The 19,069-nt window shown below is 32.2% G+C and overlaps 2 protein-coding genes across 2 annotated transcripts in view; one reads left to right on the top strand and one right to left on the bottom strand.

Annotated features, from left to right (window-relative positions):
* The window catches only part of LOC125072835 (pikachurin-like), a 194,201-nt gene that overhangs the window by 98,350 nt on the left and 76,782 nt on the right, over positions 1-19,069 (bottom strand). The window contains exon 2 of the mRNA XM_047683552.1: positions 7,074-7,212. Within this exon, the coding sequence (XP_047539508.1) occupies positions 7,074-7,185 (112 nt within the window). The 5' untranslated portion in view covers positions 7,186-7,212. The remainder of the gene's footprint in view (positions 1-7,073; positions 7,213-19,069) is intronic.
* Positions 8,451-18,361, top strand: LOC125072838 (alpha-N-acetylgalactosaminidase-like). The gene is made up of 9 exons (XM_047683556.1): positions 8,451-8,696; positions 9,014-9,188; positions 10,294-10,468; positions 11,106-11,203; positions 12,929-13,090; positions 13,991-14,185; positions 14,450-14,611; positions 17,293-17,365; positions 18,229-18,361. The coding sequence occupies exons 1-9, from the start codon at positions 8,539-8,541 to the stop codon at positions 18,258-18,260; spliced, it is 1,230 nt and encodes a 409-aa protein (XP_047539512.1). The 5' UTR covers positions 8,451-8,538; the 3' UTR covers positions 18,261-18,361.

Genomic DNA, 19,069 nt, shown 5'->3' with positions numbered 1-19,069 from the left:
AACCCAATAATTTGATACTAGTCAGATACTTAGTAAAAGTATACAAATATTATGTTCGCTATCACAATAAAACAGCATAACGCGTAACTAAACCGACCTTTACGATATTATATATTATCATTATACCAATAAAATATATATGAATATAATGTTGTTAAATGAATTTCTAATAAAAACGGTTAAACATAAAAACTATTACAACCGTTATAAAATCAGACGTATGGCAATGGTAATACATTTTATATTTTATGTCGGACATAAAATTCACACAATGTCGGAGAGACCCTCCCATCGTATCTCCCTTTAATATCGGTACTACGTTTTATTTCACATTTCGGAAGAATAGTAGCTTAAAGAGATTTTCGAAATAATTATTTTAGTATCTGTTAGTTTTGTAACTTTTTTATGTGGTGTCGAATATACAGGTTTAAATCCAATAAAAGGTGTTGGGTTGTTCAGCCAAAAAAAACTCTGGAACAGTCCCAAATTTGACTGTTAAAAGTGTTCAAATTGTGCTTTGAACAGCACCTTAAACCATTGTTTCTTCGCCTTTCATTTTAGTCTTGCCAGATTTGCTCTGCCATCGGATCATATCGCATAAAAGTGAAGAAATATAGATTTTACTTCTGTTGGCGCACACACTTGTACTCTGATGTTCTATACAAGTCTTTCACATTTACTATTGATGAGCTTTTAAAAATTGTTCTAGGTAAGTTGCCCTATTAGTAATGTACACACAAACTACATTACTTCCTATTGCTGTATTCTGGTATAAGGTGAGTGAGCTGTGTAATTCCAGGTATACGGGACATAATATCTTAGGTTTCAGTGTCAGTGGCACATTACAGGTGTAAATAATCGGCAATATTTTTTATAGTGCCAAAGACATAGGCGATAGAAACCGCTCGGTAACATGTGAACGACATAATCGGCTGCCACGGAGTCATAAAAGAAGAATTGCTCGACAAATCATGACACGGAATGGTTGCAGGGAGACGAATAGTATTTTCTTCTTCAACATCATCATTTCACATCATCAGTCTCTACAAGAAAGTGTCTCAATCTTATGAGCAGTAAATCTCCTTTGTTTAACAATCCGATGTAATATTGCAATGGAAAATATCATTTGAAAAATCTGGTACGTAATTTGGTGGTAGGGGTAGGTATCACCAACTCATCATAAATTATATGCCAATCAGCAATGCTTAGAATTGTTGTGTTCCGGTTTTGAAGGGTGAATAAGGGTAACTGCAGGCACTTGATAATATCTTAGTTCCCAAGGTTGGTGGCGCATTGGTGTTATGAGGAATGATTAATACTTATTACAGTGTCTATATCTATGGGTACCACTTGTCATCAGGTGTCCCATTTGCCAGTCCGCCTCCAATGTCATAAAAAAGGAATATACTCAATTTATAATAATCTAACGCGGTAATTATACTATGAGATCATATTATACGTACTATGTACGTACTACTATTTATACATACGTAGGTTATGTTTACGATATTATAGACAAGCAGACTCGACCACGTGTTTGCTGTGGTTACGTTATACGTTATATGACTTATATTGTATGATAATATTTAGACAAAAACCTTCTCTGTATCACGCTGAATATAATGGTATAAATTTCGTATCCAAATATTCAGCGGTATTTGTGTGATGCACGTTAAAAATAAACAATGATCTTTGTATGGTTATAAAAATAATAATTTAGTGGTAATATTGAAACAATGTTCTGTCTTATTCTTTCGATTGCGAAATCAATGATGATGGAAAGAGATCGGTGTTTGTTGTTATCAATGTTTAAACAGTCGCAAAGTTAAATAACGTTTACGCCAGAGGGCTATATCAACTGTATGTGAGAAGGGTCTATGCCGGATGCTCTTATAGTAAATCATTAATTAAATACGTATATATTAATACATAATCGAGACTAGAAGTTTATTGAGGTAACAACATAATATATAATAAGGGAAGAACGAGATATAAAAAACTAAATACGAGAAAAATTAAATTAAATTGATATTAATATAACTAAAAGCAAGGCCTAGAAACAATGTTTACAGTACGGAATATGTTTACCTATTTAATGAGCAAATGTGTATTCAGTGTTGCAAACTAAGTTCACCATCCAAGACGCGTAAGTAGAACTCTGTCTAAATATGTTTTGGTTCGAGTTCTTGGTTTAATTCCATTTCAAGAATACTGCTATAAAATATACATGCATTTGATGGAAAACTTTAACTATGACATAAATGTTACAGGTGGACGTTGTCGTACAATAAATGAAAAGGTGTGGTGTTTAATTAATTAATTTAGTAAATAAACAAACAAATAAGTTTCTATATATTTAATGTTGCAATATTTAAAAAGTTTAATTAAAACACACAGCTAATTTGTTTACCACATTCGAAACGAAATCTTTTCGTTTTATTATAATTTTGTAAAACGACAATTCTAATTTGTTAGAGTCCACTTGAAACTATACTTATGAAATCGTTTGGTTTGACTGATTATCATCACACAGTAAAAAATACTCTAGAAATGAAATTTAGAAAATAGGTCTATTTTATAAAGTAATATTAGAAAGCATTTTTGGTTATTTTCACTTTAAGGGGGAGAAATGGTGGGGAAACTATATATTAATTTTATCCGTACGCAGTCGTCTTGATTTCGTAAAAAAAGTAAATTATATTTTGATTTGATTGTTATTTTTAATTTTTTATTGTCAATGAGGTTGTATGAATCTTGGAAATTAGTTACAAAATTCAACCTGCACATACATACTAGCAGACATTAAATAAAAGCTTCTAAAAATCCATTAAAAAATTTGTTTTTACGTGAGTAATTACTAAAGTACCAATTTGTTTGTGACCGAAGCGACAGGGCTTGATTAAAAATGTTCAATGTTTGCCCTAAAAGTTCTATTTAATCGGCCGCTCCCTAAAGGGAGAGGCATAATTAAATGTGGATTATTCAACAATCTGCCACTTCGACGGATGAGACTTGAATTACAGACACTTTTGCCACTGTCTGAAAAAAAAGTAGAATTTTATTCGTGCTTTATTTAAAAATTTGTCTAACGTATATATTATAACGTAATATTTTTTATTCAAGAACTTATTAAGGCTCTTAAAATAAAAACCCAATAGTTAGTTACTCTTTTCTACTAAAATCAAAATCAAATTCTTTATTCACCAGAAGCAACTGTAAATAGTCATGTTGTGTTGTCAGTGTTGAATTAAATGTCAAGCTACCACCTGTGTGGTAAGTATATTCTATCGAGGAGAACCAGTAAGGATATCAGTTGTTACTCTTTTCTACCATTTTAATTATAGAGTTTATGTCAATAATGTGTAATTACATTTATATATAACCTGCATGAAAATCAACCAATACTAACACAACCGCTTCTTTATTAGTAATATAATCTTGAATTAAGTAAAATTCCTTATTTATCAATGTTTTATAAAAAAAATATGAATAAGTTAAGTTAAAACTAACTGTGGATTCTTATTATGAAAACTAGAATATCGTGGCCCTGGAAGTATGTGTTGACTTTGCGAAGTCAATGTTTTGTGTTATATAAGTTTACCTTATCTGCTCGTATCTATACAATGTCTGTCACTGTTTCTTTCTTAAAGGTCTATATTAATGTCAATATTCGTAATATTGTTGTGAACATATAATGAAGCAATTGTAAGTTGGTAAGTTGTGTGAAAGACGATATGGCTGGAAAGAATGTTACTTGTGAGATGATGTCAGACAGAGATGTCTTGAAGAAGAAGACACATGCTGCGCCGACCCCAAATAAAAATAGGGTCGGCGCAGGAGGTCAGGGCAGGAGGATGCTGATGTAAGTAAGGGTATATTTTATTAAAACAACCCTGAAAGGATCGAGCTCCATGATTATAATACAATGGATAGCCCTTTCTTGCGGAATTAAAACAGTTACAATGTCTGTTGCCCAAAACCAAATACATCTAACATATAACTTCACGTTTGAGACGGCCGACTGGATAGATCCTAACTGAATATCCCTTTTTAAAATCCAGGCAAACGACACTGAGCTTTCGTGTGTTTATTTATTGAATAATTCATTTTAACTGATTTCACGCTCATTGATGTAAGAAAAGTCGTGAGGAAACCTGCATATATCGGGTAAAATTCTGCCCTATGTATATTTAGTATTCACAAACGTTGCGAATAAGTTTCAAATCTTCTGCTTACCAAGTAGCTGCTTCCAAAACTTGGACATTAATAGCAAGGCAAAATTTATTATATACGCCTTGTAGTTATTTGTAGTTATATTTAATATTTGATAGACTTTAAGAGACTTAACTGAATAAAGGTACGGTAACATAGAAAACAGAACATTATTTTCACATTTTGTATTAAGAATCATGATTTTTAATATCAGTCTTCATTACCAAAACAGATAAGACTTTTCTTATTAAAGTTCACGTATTTACAGGATTACATAAAGTTTTCTCCCTTTTTATCACCCTGAACCTGACATTTGACAGACGAAGACATACCATTGTGTAACTAGATCTAGACTATTTAGTACAGATTAATGTTAAAACTGTTTTCAATTGCCAATATTTTTTATTTGTGAGAAAAAAATATGACATTACACGAATGAAAAATATATAACTTTACATGATAATTGACTTTTTACCAGACATAACCATTCCAATATTTTATGAATTTACTACATAAAACTACATAATTAATAAAGGGAGATAAGGTATATGGTATAGGCGAGCTGGCAAGTTTGGTTTGTACTATTAATAAATGTAAATAATTGAAATTAAAAAAACAACATATTAAAAGTTGCTATCGTTGAAACTCATTCCCTTCAGGCAGGCGAACTCACAGCTTACAAACCTACCGAGAATAAATATATTACATACCTACATCATCAGTGTAAATGAAATAGTATTAGCTTTTGTTCAACGACACATGTCCTGGTTGGGTAATAAATGAGACAAGGATTCAAGGATACCTAACAATAAGAGTTATACCCGTATTTACTTACATGGAACTATTCCTGCCATCTAATTATTATTATAAATGTTCTACTTAATTAACGTTTATAAACTAAAAGGATAATTTAATTTATTTATATTATGCTTATGCGGATGTGATATACGTTTTTTCTTTCAATTTAGCAGGCAGACTGACAAATGGGCCACCTGGTGATTAATTTTAACAATTTCTGTCAGTCGGCCTTACGTTAATTTATTTATATTTACAGATGCCATTTTTCTCTCCGTTTCCTATCAGTAACTTTTGAAACAATAATTAATTATCATCAAAACTATCTCCTACCATACTTGTATTTCAATTCTACACATATGTAATATCGTCACAGACGTCAACACGTTGAAATTATATATTTTTTAAGACTGTCTTTTGCGGGTTCTATTGGGTAGGCCCTGTATAACCTCAATAAATCCAGACCTAGTAATGAAGCAATTAAGTAAACAAAGAATTTAGCTTACATCAACGTTCGATAGATGGCGCTGTTTGGTTTATGGAAACGTTCGAAGGATTCGTTACTCTTAGGATTAGAATTTACATTACGACTAAAAGTTATATTTTATATTGAAATATACAGATAAAAATATCCCGCAAGGTAAATAATGATTAATAAGTTAAAAAGTTTAATTTAACACAAATATCAATTTTATATCCGAAGTATTTCGCCTACCTGTTTCCATCCATAGGCAAAAAAATATCAAAAAATCTTTTGACTTACCATGCCTTTTTTTTATTTAATTAAAATAGAAAAATAAAAAAATATCGTATAATATTTCTGGATCGCTTAAGATTGAAATTATTGAAGGACGTTACATCAAAAATATCAACAATTTCATTTATAAGTTAATCGTTAAAAAGGTTTATTAGGATTCCTTTGCAAAAATAAAAACCGATACAGATAATTAAAAATAAATATACTTTAAAAATTAAGGAGGGAAGGTAGATAAATAATAGACAGATTTTCTTTACTCTCGTTCAATACGCATTGTAAGACCGCCCGCGGGCTCTATGAATGGATCCCATTACGGAATCGTAAACGACCCGAAGGATATTTTTTATTCAATAAGTATGTACAAACTCCTTTCGTTACTCTCGTTGCTTGTTTCAGACAGCTGTGTCCTTTGTTGTTTAATAAAATTACTTTTTTTGTTAAAATATGTGTCGCATTTATTTACTTTATTTTTATTTATTTAAAGTATAAAAGTGACGGTCTTCAAACGTCCCAGAGCCGGGCGAGGGCCTCTTCTTTACTCTTGAAAAAAGCTTTAGATGTTACAGTTAGGAGTATTACATATTATATAGTAATAGTATTATATAGTAAAAGTAATAAAATTGTCTATGTCTCAATCCCATTCACCCTGATTAGATCACTATGTAGTGTAAAAAGTAACCAAAGAAGATTAAGAACTCAAGAGTGATATTTATACAGTTACCTCCTCAAATAAACCTCATCCTTAAAAAATAACAAAAATTTGTCCAGTCTTGATTTAAATTGGAGAATGTGAAATATACCCCAATCGCAATATCTCTGACGAATGCCTTTATTTATTAAAAGCAAACAGGAGTAGTCCATTTTTATATTTTTTACGAGAGCATAAAATACTAGAGGAGAGCACTACAGCAAGTTGTACCCTCCAAGTATTTCATAAATTGACTCTTATGCATACTGCATACATACATACATACATATAAGTAACGAAATCTACTGTTGGGGTTGATGACATATAGACAGATTCTTTTTTAAAAATTGTAATACATATAAAAATCTGTAACAACTTTTTTTTTTCAAGAGGGTTTTTTTGTACTGACAAGGCCGCGTATTGTACATGCAGAGACAAAAGATACAAAAACCGTTCGAGAAATTATTTTTTTATCGGAATATACTTTTATGTTGATTTTCAACGACATAAATAAAATTATACAGGAAAAACATATTATTTCTTTAATCTATATACATATTTATTAAATACGTCGTGAATACGAAAATATTTATGGTAATAATGATTTAACATTCTTTGTACCTTGAAATGCCGCCTCAAACTGCAGGGGATCCTTAGTTGGCGCACGCGAAGAGGCGGCCGCGAAAAGCGCGGCAAGCGCGAACGCGACTCGCGCCATCTCACGCCATGCCATCGCCCATGCTCCGGGTGTTGCAACCCTCTGAAACAATATCGTTTTAAATTAAGTTCTAAGCTTATTAATGGTCAATCGAAATTATTTTAAAATTGTATGATATATAGATCACATAAATAATTTCGGTTACAGCATGGCGTCCATTCTCACTTTCATTGAGTCTAACCAACTATTCTAGAGACATTATAGAATGCAAAGTGTAAGCGCAAGGTGCACTTTTTATTTAACTATTCACTCTCATAATAGTTTGAAAAACTCAATATATTTTATAATGAGCAAGTCTTCAAAGTAAATTTCAAAGTGCAGGTATTTTTTTATTACACCAAGATGAAAAAATATAGACAAGTATGTAAATATAAAATCTATATTAAATCATGACACATCACATTACATAATATGTGTGATACTGAAAATGCACTAATTGCTATATTATTTAATAATTTTGGATAGGTACCTATTATTAAATTACATAGCTATAGCATAATATATAGTTCTTTTAATTAAGTATTACAGCAAAATATTTTATATAAAAGTCGAATTAAATATACCTGTTTAACTACATACAAAACAATAAACTGTTTTGATGTTAAAAATTGTGATATTATGAAATGTATAGCAGCAAATTGTGCTATTATACGTATTATAGGTATAGCAACACTTTTTCCCAACTTGATATAACTTGCAAGTATTATTTTCTCGGTAATTTTGACTTTCTCTGTTACGAGTGAAAAAACTCTGAAAGCTATAACGTACACAAGCAGGGTTCGTCCGACCCTTTACTTAAATCGTCTGGATCGACTTTAGTAACATTTTATTTTGTTCGACGATTGCCCGAGCGGACGTGACGTCTTGCATTTGATGTGGCATTGGATCGTAATGTTGAGAAGAGAGAAAAGAGTTTATTTTAAAAATACTTAGAGCATTTAACGTAACTCTGTTTTTAAAATTAAGCTATACAACATGTGAATAATCTGTTAACTTTTTACAACTCAAATATTTTTTCGTAATTTTTTTTATTTACTTGTATGTATTTTAGTTTCTCACGTAGATTGATTGTACTTTAAATGAAATGATATAATAATAATAATTACATAGTATTCTGCTATTGTTAACAATGTTTGAATATTAAAACTTTTAACTTGATAAGGTTTCATTAATTCGAAGTCATAAGAACAATTGTGCTAAGTTGTCAGTTTTTGACATTGACAATATAAATTTTATAAACACAAGCAAAAACCAGAATCAAAACAAACATATGAAACACATTTTAATATATGTTTATTACATAAATTGACAAACATTAATAACATTACAACGTATTGAAAATTAGATTAAATAGTTAAGAAATAAAATATGGTTGTGCGTGTATTTTTTCTTCTAAGTATTCTATGTTTTACTATCGTTCGAAACTTAGACAATGGATTAGCTCGAAAGCCTCCCATGGGATGGATGTCTTGGGGATACTATATGTGCGGGGTGAATTGTAAAAACGATAAACAGAAATGTCTTGAGTAAGTTACGACATGATATGTAATTCTTGTGTTAAATAGTAATTTACTGGTTTAAAAAAATAATTACTAACGTAAGCCAGGAGTAACAGTTTATTGTATTTTTTCTTGCCTAAGACTAAATTACTTACCGTTGAGGCCCTAGTAAGCGCCTGTGACACTTTATTATATTTTAAAATATTGCAAAAATGAAAGAGTCTAATTGAATACTTACTTTTGTTTTCATTGAATTCAAATTTATAAAAATATAGATTATTATTACCATACAACAATATGTTAACTATAACATCATTACCAATATAGATAACTATTTATTACAGTGAAAAGTTAATTCTGTCAGTAGCTGATAGATTCTATGAAGATGGTTATCAAGAAGCAGGTTATGAATATATCATAATAGATGACTGTTGGTCACAAAAGGAACGAGACAGTCTTGGTCGTCTAGTGCCTGATAAAGAAAGGTTTCCACATGGAATGAAGTATATAGCAGATTATGTTTGTACAGTTAAAATTACTTTATACATATCCTCGAATCTCTGTATTACTCTTGGTAAATATAGCTTTGGTCGGGATAAACTATTGCACTGCCGATATGTGTCTAGATGTATGTAAATGATAGCTTCAATGAGTGTTATATATCTAATGAAACCGTTTACATAATCTTCACAGATATCTATGCCTGTTTTTGTCTTTCATGCATGTCATTGCCTACATATATTTACTTTCCAAGCAGCATTGCATTGTCTTTGTTATTGTTTTTATTTTCAACTTGATACATTGTGATCTATTACGATGTTTGCAAGTGGTCTTACTTGAAGAGTTGCTACTTGTCTTTGTGGAATTATGCATTTCTAAGCTAGTTCAGTTCTAGTTATCCAGTAGTATGCCACTGGATTAGTTAACTTACCCACTCATTATATCAGAATATATTATCTGAATAGCCTGCAATTTTAAGAATTAAATAATTGATCTTTATATATTTAATACAGATTTTTTACTTTTTTAATATTTTTTTATTACCAGTATTACTACCAGTAGTAATAGCAACAGATCCTATTCTTCTATAAAAAAAATATATTTGAATAAATGAAGATTTTATTTGTCTGAGTGTGTGTATATGTTTTTAAAATATAATAAAAGTTAGTTATGCCTTGCATTAAGAATAATTAAACGGACTTTGAATAATATAAATCATTTCAATAGTTTTCCTATTATATTTATACTATTGCCACAAATTTAAATGTCTTAGAGGTTGTATATAATACTTTTTAATTTAAATAGTTTATGTAGGTAGGATATGTGTTTTAATAAAGTAATATTGTCTATGGAATCTTGAAATTCATTAAAAAAAAGGAAAAGGTACATTTCTTTCAAAATTTGAATGTAATAAGAATTTAAAATTGAACAATGAATACTACACATTTATTTACAGGGATATCAAATACAGATCTGAGCTTAATACCTGTCTGCCTCCATTATAAAGATTCTGTTAGACGGAGGAAAAAAAATATAATAACAAATTGTAAAAAAGTCCTTAACAAGAAGAAATCCGACTCTAAATAATGCTGGCTACAATTCTAATTGATTCTTTTTTTTACAGATTCATAAGCGTGGGCTTAAATTCGGTATGTATACAAACATAGCCGATGTTACCTGCATGGGTTACCCAGGCTCCAGAGAGCACTTCCGAACCGATGCCAAGATGTTTGCAGAGTGGGAAGTTGACTATTTAAAAGTGGATGGATGTTTTGTTTCCGAAGATTACCTCAATACTGGTATATCATATCTATGATATTATCTTGGAAATGTTGCCTGTTGTTGAAAAGAACATGAATTTGTTAACAATTGAATGCAGTTAAAGAAAAACTAACAAAACTAGTTCACCCGTGGTCGATATTGTTCATAATGACTTCTACGTACTTTTCTAAAAGCTAACAAGAACGATAGTCATTAGCGTTTTATTTCCATTTTTTTTATTGATAACTCAAACGAGTGAGAATGTAGCGAAAAAAAAATTGACAAATAGAAAAGAAAAAGATGTTTTGTCTTTGCCCTTTTTTATAAAAATCCTTTGCTTTTTTTTGTCGTGTTCGAATTTTGAACGGTCGATTTGTAAACTCGACAAAACGCGAGAAATACAGTATTTAATCGGAGATTTTTCTGTGCATAAAGAGAATTCACTTTTTCTTTCGAATCGGGATTTGAAACCGGGACCTCGGAATCGGCTTATAAATAGTCCTTGACAATTAACAATCAACTTAACAAGTTACTACTTGAGGCTGTTAATCAAGCAAACAAACGAATGTTTTCCCTTAATCTTTACTAATAAGCTTATAACAAAATTTACGATTTCATCAAACCACTACTAATCTTTGGCCCTTAGAATTATAAAAACGCTCATAATATTTACAGCGTATATAAAGCTGGGTATGCACTTAAACGCTACGGGTAGACCAATGGTGTATTCCTGTAGCTGGCCTTATTACATAGAGTTTATACACAATAAAAAGGTAAGTGCCGTAGTCATAATGTTTTATGGGTTATATAAAATCTACATTTTACTAAGTTGGTACCTTGATGGATTTGAATATAGAATTATGTATAATAATGCAATGGTTAGTACATGCAACTTAAAATTACGTATTTATATATAACTAAAACATGATATTCGCAGCTGTCGTGTCAATAGTTTCAATTGAATGCGAGTGAAACTACGAAGCACAGCGTGTATACCAATAGTATGTTCGTACTAAACTATTCTACGAAACGCGATGCGTCTTAGGCTATAATTTTTTTGTATAAAGGTTAAGTATATTTTTAGTAATACGTTACAAATAGTAATGGAATGAGTTAGCTTATGTCTTAGTCAGTGCAGCTTCGATGCCCGGGGTTTAAAAGATAGGGCCTGCGTTTCCTATTTTAGATGGCCCTGAGGAAGGACGGCAGCCGGGATGGTCTCGCGCTGCAGTTCGCACTAGAGAGGATTGTGTTGCGAGAGGAAACCCACATTTCCCACTCCCAGGGCCTTTCTGATGGTTTCCACTGCGTGAAAAAAACAAAAAAAGGTCTTAGTCAGTAAACTGAATGAGCTGTTCAATAAAATTAGGATATACTCTTCTGTTCTCAACAGAGACTCGTTAACTACTCACAAAATTTAGTGCAAAAGTTTGTGCGATAACACAGCAGCACTTTCTCCCCTCAATCTTATTATGTGATAGAATTCGAACGACCAAAGAGATTTCACTTTCCGAGGCACGGGATCGCTAATATTGCCAATTTCAAACTCCGGGTTGTTCCTAACAATTACACGACAGAGAAACCGCTAACTTTTCATTCGGACCTCGGGATAGCCTTAAGCTACTTGTCCAGTAGGGAACGCGGTTGATCAGCTGTGACTATGATAGCTATAACTATGTCAAAATGTAATATATGCACGTCTAATTGTATAATCTTGTAGTGCAGATTCGATAGGTCGTATCTGCGGTGTCGTCACTTACTGGTTTGACCTTACATTACTAAACAAAAATTGTTACTTTAGCTTTTATTGGGATAAATTGTAATTGTGAATCCTATACTATTTACCTATTAGGTATATAGGAATAATGACTGGCAGCATATTTGCACGGAATGAAAAATACTGACCACATTTAAAAACAATCGCTTACCTTCAGAAACTTCATCTTACTGGTTTTTTCAAGTAATTTATTTTAAACGTGTAACTATAACGATAGATCGACAGATAGGCTGTAAAGATTATGGGCTTCAACTCGTCCCCGGCGCTATTTTTCACAAACTTCTTTTGTTTTTATTTTATGTCGTAGTTTGGAGGAAGTAAATCGAGAAAAAACTATTTTACGTATGAAATTTTGCCACATTCTTATCTAACTGCTAAGGCAAACGACGGTGGAATTATAATAATAGTCTTCGACATATCCCATGGCTACGCTAAGAACTCTTTCTTTGAAGAGTACACTATTACACTTGATTACTTATATTCACTTTAATTTTACTTTCAAATTTCCGATAACAGCTTAATAGACGTTCAAAATGCCTTTTCTTTGAAAACCCATAATATTTATTATGGGTTTTCAAAGAAAAGGTTTTCATAGATTATTCAAGCTACCAATGATATCGCGTCAATTCGATGTCTAATGTTTATTTGGATTTTGTCCTCTTGTAATTGGGATAAACTTTAGTACCTACAATAACACAAGAAAAATTCCTCTTCCATACAGCCGGATTACAGAAGTGTTGCGAAAAATTGCAACATGTGGCGTAATTACCACGACGTCGTGGCGTCATGGCAAGCCATCAAATCAATCATCACACATTACCAAGTGAAATATGAGGAGTTATATGAATATCACGGTCCAGGACAGTGGAATGATCCTGATATGGTAAGTCGTTATTGTAAATGGGATATAACCGGTTCGTACTGGATATTTTATAAACTGTATGCATTATTGTTGTTATGTTTGGATGAGACTATCCGAAATGAATCTTCTAATTGCAAAAATTAGGCTGAAACATTTAATTTTAAGGCTCAGACAAGACATCCATGTCAAACGTATTATTATATAAGTTATCAAATTAAAAATCGATTTTTAATAAACTTCTTGTAGTAGTATAATTATTGTTCAGTTTAATTATTGGCAGTCCCGTCTTAAGCATGACAAGCGCCCGAGTGCTATCAAGTGTTCTGGCGATCTTCCATTCCCCCAAAAAATATTTTTAAGAGACCTCTTGGGGCGTCTTACCTATGTTCTTAGATATGACCATTATCGGTGAGCCGACCTCTAACAGGTATCGCCCGGGTTTTCACACTTCCTGCATATTGGGTTAAGATGGGCTTGATCACTGGCACCAAAAAGGGGTGCAAACATTCAATTCAATCGCTTGTGTGAAATGGATTTCAAATTCAGTTGAAAGATTTGATGCATACATATTAACCGATAAATTTAAATAAAATAAATATTACATAATATCACATACATTACTCTGATCCCAATGTAAGTAGCTAAAGCACTTGTGTTATGGATAATCAGAATAACGACGGTACCACAAACACCCAGACCCAAGACAACATAGAAAACTAATGAACTTTTTTCTACATCGACTCGGCCGGGAATCGAACCCGGGACCTCGGAGTGGCGTACCCATGAAAACCGGTATACACACTACTCGACCACGGAGGTCGTCAAAAAGAAGCTTTTGAGTTATATCTCTGCTCTTAAATCTTCAAGAGATCTTGAATTGGTTTAATCAGAACTGGATATATTATAATTATCTACTTTCAGCTAATTTTTGGCACGAGTTCTTTAACTGATGGCCAAAGACGAGTGCACATGGCCGTGTATTCAATGCTGGCGGCCCCCTTACTACTCTCCTGTGACATGAACAAGATAACTCCATATGAAAAGGAACTCTTGCTCAATTTAGATTTGTTAGCTATCGCTCAAGATCCTTTAGGAATTATGGGTAGACCTTATGCCGTAAGTAATAGAGTGTAGTTTAGTATATAAATTAAGTAGTAAATATTTAAAAATCGTTCAGCAAATATTTTTAATAGTTCTGTTGTTTGTCTGTAGAGTGTCAATGCAACGTATACGTAACGGTTCAAAACGGTTTTTTTCTCTAAATGCTTAGTTACTTCTGGTATGATATACATTTGATTGATTAATTTCGAGGTGTATAATTTTATTTTATAGTATTTAACATTTAAATGTATAATCATAAAAAAATATACATTATTTCAGTTACAACCTTTACTAACGCTCTGGGTTAAACCACACCTTCCTAGGAAAGGCGATAAATATCATTCTGTCTCCTTCGCTCTCGTCAATTTGGATGAAAGAGAGCATTCCGTCTCGTTCGCACCGGGACAATACGGGTTGAATTCAACGGATTACACTGTTATGGTAATAAAACAATATTCATTCCTTAAATTTAAGACGTGATTTATCAGGGTTAAATACGCCAGTCTGAATTTATAGTGACGTCACATAACCGTGTCGTCTCGGGGTATTAATTTAGATCTTAGCCTTATAAAATTTATTTCATTAATTTTAACCTATTTCCATACTTTTGTTTATATTTATTTATTTATTATCATTAAGACTACCAACAGCAGATAAAATATTACATTAAAATAAAAAATCAACTACACCATGCTCTATCATAATGCACAGTATGTATTAAAATATAAATTAAATATAATTAGAGATAAGAAGTATAATACATTTTTTTAACTATTATATTATATAATTAATAAAACCAATATGATATACCATAAAGTTAGAAATAATTATTATAATTCTAAGATATTTCTTTATATGACAAGCGTTAAGTATATTCATAAAACTAGTTATTTAATTCATAGTAATATTTAGTTTGTTCATTTTATAATATTGGTAAGTGGACCGAATGAGTCACCTGATGGTACGTACTTACCACTGTCTGGTATTGACACTGCTAGAAATATGAATTATCTCTTAAATCGTTACCGACTAACCTTGGGAGCTAAGGTGTCCCTCACGCACCCTTCAAACCACAACACAACAAATACTGAGACTGTTTGGCGGTAGAATATCTGATGAGTGGGTGGTATCTACCCAGACGAGCTTAAACAAAGTCGTAGGGCACCAAGTAAATTTCTCCCTTACCTTACCTTAGCGCAGCAGAAGACAATTCTTACTTTAGTAATCACTGGCTCACTCTCCCTTCAAACTAGAACACATCAGTAATAAGTATTGATGTTCGGTGGTAGAATATGTGATGAGTTTATGGATACCTACCCAAACGGATTTTCACACTATACCACCGAGTACAAAGCAGTCTCAAAACAGTGTTGCCATTCTATATGATCTTTTACCATGTATTACGGTAATTGATGTAAATGTTTAAAAAAAAAACAATTCAAAAAGATCGAGCATCTTTCTTAGTTATCAGCATCATTTAACACTTTGAATAATGTCACAGAACGTGAAATTTTACCAGTATAAATGTAGGCGAAGGAAAACATCGAGAGGAAAGCTGCCTGTGTCGGAAGAATTTCTTAGACATTTATTTCCGCCTTCGTGGAACAGCGAAAAATAAGTTCAGATTCCTTATGATTGTTGAGGTTTTTTATTCTGGTACATTTTACATTTATGAGCTGTTAACATGTAACATTCTGTTGAATCAGAATTATAATAATGTTGTTTTTTTTTTGTATTAGAACCTACAATGGAACTGGGCGCCAATTATACTAACAATTCCTCACTTTGTCGTAATCGTTGTCATTATGCCGATTTCCTATTCTACAAACACAACAATCCAGCTGCGTTTCGGTCGAAGTTACATCGAAATATAATCGCGTATCGTAACCGGTACAAGTAGATTTGGCCTTCACTGACGATTAAACTGTGGTTTATTTTTGTGAATAGTCGAAGTTGGATCGGAATATAATCGGAAATAATTCGTTACCATTATAGAATAGGCTATCTATTCCAATGGAAGTAGGAAAAAAGATAAACAAACCTTAGATTTACTTATTTCATGCGATTTGCTAATAACTCAGCTATGTTGAATATATACTAAGAATTTATGATAAATATATATTTATTTATAATACAACACTATTGCACTTAATCTTATTTCCACTTTAACTTTACTTCCAAAATTCCGATCAAATTTCTTCGACGTTCAAAACGCTATTTTTTCGCAAATCCATAGTGAATATCATAGATTAATCAAGCTCTCGACCAATTTGGCGTCGAATGTTGTTTATTTGACTTTTATTCCTGTTGTTTGTAATAGAGTATGTTAGAATATTGTGACCAATGTAACCTAGACGATATCTCTGTAAAAAATATTAAATACTCCTCACACCTGTCAACAAAATAATATTTTTTAAATTTAAAATATGCAAATGGCCCACGTGGTAAGCGGTCGCCTCCGCCATCTGACACTGGAGCTGTGAGAAATATTAACCATTCCTTTCATCGCCAACGCGCTACCAACGTTGGAGGCCAAGGTGTTATATCCCTTGTGCCTGTTGTTACAGCAATACTAAGTATTGTTGTTGGATATAAAATATGTGATGAGTTTGTTATGGTTATTCTACAGACATTATATTATATATAGTCCTATTTCCAGTATTGCCTTAATATAAGAACCATGTTAAAATGGTTTACAGAACAAGTCCATACCAATGTACTTTATCTGTGATACCTTTTTTTATGTCAAAAGGTGGCAAACGAGCAGGAGGCTCACCTGATGGAAAGTGACTACCACCGCCCATGGACATCTGCAACACCGGGGGGCTTGCAGGTGCGTTGCCGGCCTTTCAGGAAAGAGTACGCTCTTTTCTTGAAGGTTCCCAAGTCGTATCGGTTCGGAAAAACCGCAGGCGAAAGCTGGTTCCACAGAGTGGTTGTGCGAGGCAGAAAATGTCTTAAAAATCGCGCTGTTGTGGATTTTCGGACATCTAGGTGGTGCGGGTGATATTTGTAGTTTTGTCGAGATGTCCGAAGGTGAAATTCAGCAGCCGGGATTAATAAAAAAAATCAATACTTTATGTGAAATTATAGTATCTTAAATGATTGAATTTTTTTTTTAGGACGTATTTACGAAAGTTTTTACAAGAAATGTTACATTAAAGGATACTCTGTTAATAAGGATACCGCCCGAAGGTACGTATTTCTAACGGTTTATTTTTATTTAAACGTAAACGGTTTTACCAGTTAATGTTGTTTAGTGGGTGACAAGTTAAACAACGCTTTGTCTCTTTCTTTCGAATATGTAATCAACGATGATAGAACGAGAGAAATCAGTGTTTAATTAATCATCCGATGATGAAACGTTTATAAGTAACGCCAGTTCTTAAAGGATTTGTCATTGTTTATGTACGTGTTTTTTTTTTGTTTTCTTATTCGTAAGTACATTAATGTGTGTATTGTGTATATATGCGCGCGTGTGTTTTTATATCAAAGCGTGTTTGTACGTAAGTTGTATTTTGGAGCGTTTATATTTGTATCAGCTTATTTTAGTGCCATTATTGTTAACAATACGGTAGAATTTAGATAAATTTACAGGAGCGCGAGTGGCTTTTTTTTTAAATAATAAAAAAAATCAATTTAAACTTATTTTAATTAAAGTAATGAATTGACCGAGCAGAAGCTAATGCTCTAATCAATTGAAATAAATACATTATGTTCTCATCAAATATGTTTCCTACGATATGAAACGTTTCAAGTTACTTTTCTATAATGTTAATTAAGCATTTACTTATATTCTCACACCTTGGGCCAACATAACTGACGACCTCCGTGGTCGAGTAGTGTGTACACCGGTTTTCATGGGTACGCCACTCCGAGGTCCCGGGTTCGATTCCCGGCCGAGTCGATGTAAAAAAAGTTTTCTATGTTGTCTTGGGTCTGGGTGTTTGTGGTACCGTCGTTACTTCTGACTTTCCATAACATAGTGCTTTAGCTACTTACATTGGGATCATTACAAAAAAAAAAAAACTATTTAATAAAATATGTAATTTTTTTAGATGTCATTATGTACACACTGTTCCCGTTATGATAGATTTGGAAATATCTCGAAGAAATGTGTTGATATGTAAATGTACTTACTAACTACGGAAATCCTAATGCCTACTGTGATTTTAATATTGACAAAGAAAATAATCGTCATAATTTGTAAATGCTATAATGATAAATATTGTTTATGAAATAAATGTTATTATAATGTTTATTAAAATAAAATGTATTTATGGTATAACTCGTTTGTTCTTTCCCCTTCTTCCTTAATCATGTGGAATGATGATGCCCATTCGATGATAGTTGAGTCTTGGACCACCGTCCAGCGTCCCAGAAGGCCACTATAAATAATTTTAGGCGAAAATGGAAAATTGCTAAAACACTTCTTGCATCCTGGTGTTTTGGTACTAAGACAGGAATGTATCTGATCTACACTAACCAACTGCTAAGGACATAAAAGTGTGCGCTAACACAAGTACCATCACTCTCATAATAAAAGGATACTAAAGGATATTACAACACTAATGTAATAATTAAAATATAATTATTATTGTACAAGTAAAATGAAAAAAAAAAAAATATGTTGCTGAGTTTCTTTCGCCGGTTTTTCTCAGGTCCGAGGTGTTAAATTCCGAACCGGTGGTAGATTTTTGACTATCAATAAGCAAGTGTAAACACTTCTATATTAAATAAAGATTTTTGACTTTGACTTTGAATGGGATGGAGAAATCGACTCGACCGGAAAGAAAATACAGGGGATGAAGTTAAACTAAATTCAATTAAAATTCAGCGTAGACACTGTCAATAGCGTTCAGACTCATAGTAAAATAAATAAATGAAAATATGTATTAT

Source organism: Vanessa atalanta, chromosome 22, assembly GCF_905147765.1.
Source record: "Vanessa atalanta chromosome 22, ilVanAtal1.2, whole genome shotgun sequence".
Lineage (NCBI taxonomy): Eukaryota > Metazoa > Arthropoda > Insecta > Lepidoptera > Nymphalidae > Vanessa > Vanessa atalanta.
Note: the sequence above shows the minus strand (reverse complement) of the source record. Positions and strands in the feature narration are given on the sequence as shown.